The 6,779-nt window shown below is 24.5% G+C and overlaps 1 protein-coding gene across 1 annotated transcript; it reads left to right on the forward strand.

Moving 5' to 3' along the window:
• The first annotated feature begins 619 nt into the window (after nucleotides 1–619).
• Nucleotides 620–2,720, forward strand: LOC145837012 (ATP synthase F(0) complex subunit g, mitochondrial-like). The gene is made up of 2 exons (XM_082944779.1): nucleotides 620–787; nucleotides 2,560–2,720. The coding sequence occupies exons 1-2, from the start codon at nucleotides 634–636 to the stop codon at nucleotides 2,703–2,705; spliced, it is 300 nt and encodes a 99-aa protein (XP_082800905.1). The 5' UTR covers nucleotides 620–633; the 3' UTR covers nucleotides 2,706–2,720.
• Nucleotides 2,721–6,779: the final 4,059 nt, after the last annotated feature.

The following is a 6,779-nucleotide window of genomic DNA, read 5'->3' on the forward strand; positions in this document are numbered from 1 at the left end:
GTTGGAAGTTTTAAAATATAAATTTCAAATAAAAGAAAGATGTATGATTTTTTCAAATTATGAAAATTCCTTGATATGAGTTACATAAATATTAGTAATATTTGAACTATATTTTATGACTGTAAAAATTTGAAGAACAATATTTATAAAATTAAAAAAATATTTTTAGTGAACAAGGTTTATTTTTGCATTTTTGTTTTAAAAAAACCTTGATAACTATTGAACTCACTGACTTTGATCCTATAAATCTCAAAGTTGTTATGAATTTTATTCGACTATTAGAAGTGTCTGATAGCAAAAATATAAGTGTACAAATTAGAAACAACTTGCAATAAACATTAGTTTATTTATAAACTAATTCATAAAGTACTGTTTTTATCAAAATAATTTTGCTGCAATATACCATAATAGTAAACATTTTTATATTTTAAAAAGTGTTATTAATGTATAATTATCAAACACTTGCTAGAATGTTTTTCTAAATATTATAAAATTTATTATTTGTATGTTCTATTTTCTAAAACCAAAATGTGTGCATAAATATCTGCTTGTAGTAGTCAACAAAAAACATGTTTTTAGCCTAACTTAGTTTTGCAATAAAATATATTTTCTCAGACTTTAAATAAAATCAATATGAGCAAGTTGGTGGCAAAACTTTCAGCACAGGTTCCAGTATTGATGGAGGCAGCAAAACCTCAATTGAGCAAGTTCATGTATTACGCAAAAGTAGAACTTCGCCCACCCACCCCTGTTGAAGTTGGACAGGCCATCCCTCTTCTTACTAAAGGTATTTATTTGCTAAATTTTTACAAAATTATTGAATTAGAATATCTCTTAAGTTATTGAGTTATCATAAATGTTACTCAGCTACACTAGTTTGAACATTTTGTTTGCTTTATTTTTAAACATATAAAAGTTTTGTATTTATAGATTTTTTTGTTTATAAATTTAAGTTTGCTATTCTTTTCACTAAAGGTTGGCATACTCTCAAGTTATTTATACTAAAATACTTTATAAGATATTAAAATAAATAAATATTTTTTTAATTTAAATAAAATAATATACTTTTCATAAAAGTTTTACTGTAAAGTTTTAGATAAAATAGAAGCAGTAGAAACTTTTCATTGACAATTTTCTTTGAATTAAAAACAATTCACTAAAATTCTATCTTTGTTCATTTTGTCTTGAATTTTTAAGTCATACTTCATTATATTATTCTACCATTACAAGAAAAAAATATATCTTAATAATCTTAAGTAAAAGATAAACATTTAAGACCAGCAGTAAAAAATATAGCACTTTTACTCAAAACTAAGTTAAATACTACAATTTTTTTTTTTTCTTGAGTTAAGTTTAAACTAAGAAAGTTCAAGAGCAAATCCTAGAAAATTGTTTTGATTTTTTAAATTTTAATTATTTCTTTCGATCATTATGAATGTTTAATATTACGTCTCCTATTCTTATATACAAATCTATTAATGGTAGAATTACATGCTTGCTAAGTTTAAAGTAAGTGCAACTTGTAAAAAATATCTACCCACCAATAGCGTTGTTTTCTTAATAATTTACTTTTTATTTTAATAATTTAATTTACTTGTATTTTTGTATTTATCCCTTACAAAAAAGTTTTATTGTTATTAGTTTGTATTGAGAATATTTATTACTTTGAAAAATCTCTATTAATATTTTGTTTCCTAGATTGTTAAATTAGTTCGTGATTAGCTTAAAAAGTTAAAACTAGACGTATTAAAATCTTACTAAATTTTTCTTACACAAAGCTTATACTTAGGTTATTTAGGCTTGGCTCTTTAAGATATACCAATAAGAAGTTACAAAAATTTAAATTACAAACATTCTTATTGATCTTTTAAATTTTAAAATGTATTTAAAAAAGTTCTTATTAATAATCTAATAAAAACTATTATGAGTAAAAAACTCTGCTATACTGAACTTGACTTTTATCTCCACTGAAATTTAGCTAATATTATTAATACTCTTTGAAAAAAAGTAAAAAGAAAGTAAAAATTGATTGTTTTTATAGTATAAATTCATAACTGTGTTTAAAACTTTTCAACTTTTATCATCTGATTATTTAATGATGTCAACGAGTATTTAATATTTAAAAAAGTTGAATTAGAGCTTGTATCAATAAAAGTTTAAAAACTTTCAATTTTATATCATTTTAGTTGCTTTTTTCTAACAAATTAATTTATAGTTTAGAAAAACTTTAATGGTTTAATTGTTACAGGAATCAGTAATTTGATTCAATAAAAGTTATGGTTTACTTTGTAATAAAATTGTTTGTTTAATTTCACTGGTTATTAAGTATATTAAAAAATACCATTTCTATAATCATTTCTAATTATATCAGTTTCATATAAGAAAAAGTAAAATAATTAAAAAATAAATAATCTACTAATCGATAATTACCATGCACATTAAAATACAGTTTTTTGTAAACAACTAAATTTTAAACAGGAATAAGCAATGTAACTTCAAATCAACAAAAAAGAAAATAAATAAAATACACTTATTTATAAACAAATCATTTTAACACAGGAATTTCAAACGTGACTTCAATGCAGTTCACACAGCTTCCAGTGAAACAAGCGCTTTTGAACGCCATGGTCTTCACTGAAGTTTGCTGCTGGTTCTTTGTTGGTGAGGTCATTGGAAGGGGCAGCCTTGTCGGATATGACGTTTAATTGTTTAGATAATTCTTTCTTCTGTTTAATGTTATGTAGTAAAAAGTTTTTAAGTTTTTATATAAAGTTTTTAAGTCTTGTTAATATTCATGCATATTATCAATAACAAATAAGCTTCAAATTTATTATCAAGTTTCAAAACATCTCTAAAATAAGAGTTTCAACATTTTTAGTGTATAAAGTGTTATAAATAAAACATTATGTATTCAAACTTTTTATGGCGGTTGTTTTATGTATGGTGCTAATAAAAAAGTACAAGCTTTTTTGATAAGTAATAACGTAGTTAAAAAAAGTAAGTTTACTTACCGTTTTGTATCTGTTTATCAGTGAGAATGAGTTATAGTATTGCGTTTTGTCTCAACTTAAAAAAACTTCACTTACAAATGTTTTATAATATTGCTGTTTAATGGCAGACAAAAAAAGTTATTAAATCTAAAATGTGACATAAGATAGAAGTATTAGCTGTTTTAAAAGTATTTCTGCCAATTATTGACTTAATATTTGCTTTCCTTAAAGGTACATATTTTTTAGTTTTCTTTTAGCAAAAAAAAAAGTTTTTTATTTAAAGTTTGATGTACTTAATTAGTTTCTCTATTATATAAGTATGTCAACTAAAGTTTTTATAAAAAATGCATTCTTCGAGTCTGTAGCTTTTTTTTTTGGCAATTACAAAACAGCTTTTGAAAATTTTTAGCTGACTTAAAAAAAAATTAATGGTACAACTTTTCAATTTTTTGAAAAAAATCCCAATGCAAACTGTATGGGACTTAAAAAGTGTGACCTTAAAGTTTTTAGCTGGAAGTTATTTTACATGTGGAAATTATTACAAAAACACATTGTGAAAAATTTAAAACTATTTAAAGATTTTCTTGATTTTATAGTATTTTTGTTACTTATTGTAAACTATCTTTTTTTTTTTAATCAAGAAATGTGTTTATTAAACTTTTTTTCATAACTTAAGTTGTCCACAATGTGCTTCTGTGATATTTGCCAGTAATATGTAAATTTATTACCAGCTAAAAACTTTTGCTGTCGCATTTTGTGGTCCCATGCACTTTGCATAGGGATTGTTTTTATAAAATTGAAAATTTCTACCATGAAAAACTAAAAAGTCAGCTAAAATTTTTCTAAAGTTTTTTTGATATAATTTGTTGCTGTTATATTTGCCACATGTAAAAATGTTTTTAGCTGAAAACTCAAATATTGCTTTTTTGTAAGCACCCTAATATACATTAAGACTGTTGTATCTTTTTAATTATAGTATATTTTGAAATCAAGTTTATCAACTTAAGTTGACTTACATTTGTTTTCTTTGAGTATATCATTAAATTTTAAGGCTATAATATTTTTTTACTCAGCTAAGAACATTTTTTAACTTTTATTGAAGAAACTAACATTTTGACCTGAGGTTACCATAACTAAAATAACGATAACGTGTTTTTAAAGTTATTTATAACCTTGGTCATACGTTGCACCAACCATTATTATTTTTTGCCTAAAACCTCCTGAAGGTGTGAATAATACCAATCAAATTTAATTAAACAGTAAACTTACTAATATTAAAAACATTAAGTTGCTTCTTTTTATTAGCAAAATGTTAAGAAATTTTTTGCTTAAACCGTATTCATAAGACAAAATTTATTCAAGAACTTTTTTTTACATTCATGAGTTGTTAATCAAGTTTTCTTATGTCGCATTAATATTAAATCTTATGATTAAGCAAGACATTTGGATGCTATTTTATGTAGCATTTGAAAAGAGTTCACAAGCAGAATTATTACGAAGCTTTGGGTGAACTAATAAACTTAATCTAACCTAGACAGCATTGTTGTAAAGTAAAATAATTAAACTGCTACCATCTAAAAAATGGTGTTAAACTTATAATAATAAAACTTGAGATGTTTTATTAATATAATTTCGAATATTTCTAATTCAGTGGAAACTTTATTATTTACCTTGTAAAATATACATAAATGACTTTTGTAATTCATTGGCTAAAAATTTCCAAACTGCGGCTGGCAATGTACTTTCAGTCATAAGTTGCAATTTATCAAATACGAAAATTAGTATCTCATTTTGAAACAACGATCTAAATCCATAAAGGCATAAATAAAAGGCACTGTTCGGGTGGATCCAGTAGGCCATATACAGGGTTGCCAAATGGTTTTGGCAACCTTCCTCCAGGTTTTAAGTATTTCCTCTAGGTTATTAAAAGAACACATTTTTGGGGTCTAATTTTTTATAAAAGTTAATAAACTGTGTTATATAGTGTGAAAGTATTGTAAAGTTACTTTAAATTTGTATTTTTGATAAATTATTTTTTGATGATGACAACTTTATCTATACTGCAGATTTTTTATGTCAAATCTAAAATTTACTATTTAACATGTTGAAATTTCTGTTTTTTTTAGTGATTTTTGTTCAAAATTCCAGGTTTTTTGGGCAACCCTGCATACATTTTAAATCATTGAAAAACGTGTTTGTTGTAATAATTTTAGCTCTGTACTCAATGATTAGTGACTGATTGGCATTTTTATAACATTTTCGGTCATAAATGAGATTTTCAAATGATTAATGCAACTATTCATCAAGCCCGCGGAAATTTCTATTCGGGACTTGTAAGCTGCTGACCGCTATATTAAAAATAGGTCACTGATGTTTTTCGGAGTACAGTTGAGAACTTCGGGGCTAACCTTGAGTGCAAAAAATGTATACGGTGAGGTGAAGTATTTTGTACGAATTTCTATCAGGTCTTGAAAAGCTTAAATCCAGATCACTTAATATTATTGATACATGTTGAGCTAAAATTAAATGCATTTTTGTTATATTTTACTCCTTTTTGGAATGTATTTAACAAATTTACCCCAAATATACAAAATATTGTTTAAGTAAATAAATGTATTTTTAGCTTGTTCAATAAAAAAATGTTAAATATAATGGGTTTATTTACCTTTAAAATGTTACAGTTAAATACTAATTTATAAAGATTTTCAAACAATTTGTAATAAATAAATTTACCTCTAAAAGAAGCAAATTTACCATAGATTAAGTATCGCTCTAAATGAGGTTGAAATTTGTAACAACTTTTAGAAAAATTACAAAACTTCAATTAAATAAGCTCTTTACAGTCAAGTAAATTGAGCAATCTTTTTTGGTTAAGACAAATAACTATGGTGTAAATAAATTAAAATGTGATATTTTAAGTACAGCACATTAATAAATCTATCCAAATAAAGTATTTAAATCAATTATGCTGTAAAAACAGCTCAGAGTTATTATATCTGTGATATTTAAGCATCTTTTGCACATTTAGCTCATTAACAGCGTTTCTCAAGTATATTTTCTAGGTTTTAAAATTACAAGCTCCTAATCCTTTTGCGCATGTAAATAAATTTAATACTTAACTGTTTTAAATAGTATATGTACATCTCAAAAAGATATCTTAATGATGTAACAAATGTTTTATATATTTAACTTCAAATACTAAACTAACAATTTATAACTTCAAATATTACAAAAAATCTATATCATAGATTTCTTGTATCTCATCTAATTTCGTTATTTATATTTAAGAATTCTAGGTATACTTTTTGACTTTAATTATATTATAGGTTTCTTTGACACTCTGCACCAATTAAAATAGTTGCCTACCCCACCTTTCGGCTACTTTTAACACATCGGTTGTAGTAATATTGCTTGAAATCTGAGCAGCATTAAATATTTGCTTAATAAAACGTAATGTAGAGCGAAAATTGGACAAATTTAACAGCATTAACTGTAACATTTTAAGGTGAAAAATATTTAATCTTTGTAAGTAAAATAATTTTTACCTAAACAAATTCCTACTTGGACCAAATATGTATAACAGGCAGTATACAACCTTACAAAAAATTTAAGGTGAAGTATTAAAAAACTAGTTAAATGCTATTATTACCTTTTTAAACTTTTACTTGTGCTTTATATGATGCTGTTATTAACTCGCAAATATTCTTTACAATATATCGCTTGCATTAAAAATCCTTTAAAATTAACAAAAGAGCAATTAAATTGGTTGCAAAGTTAGATAAATGTTAC

Source organism: Thalia democratica, chromosome 5, assembly GCF_965202585.1.
Source record: "Thalia democratica chromosome 5, ktThaDemo2.hap1.1, whole genome shotgun sequence".
NCBI lineage: Eukaryota > Metazoa > Chordata > Thaliacea > Salpida > Salpidae > Thalia > Thalia democratica.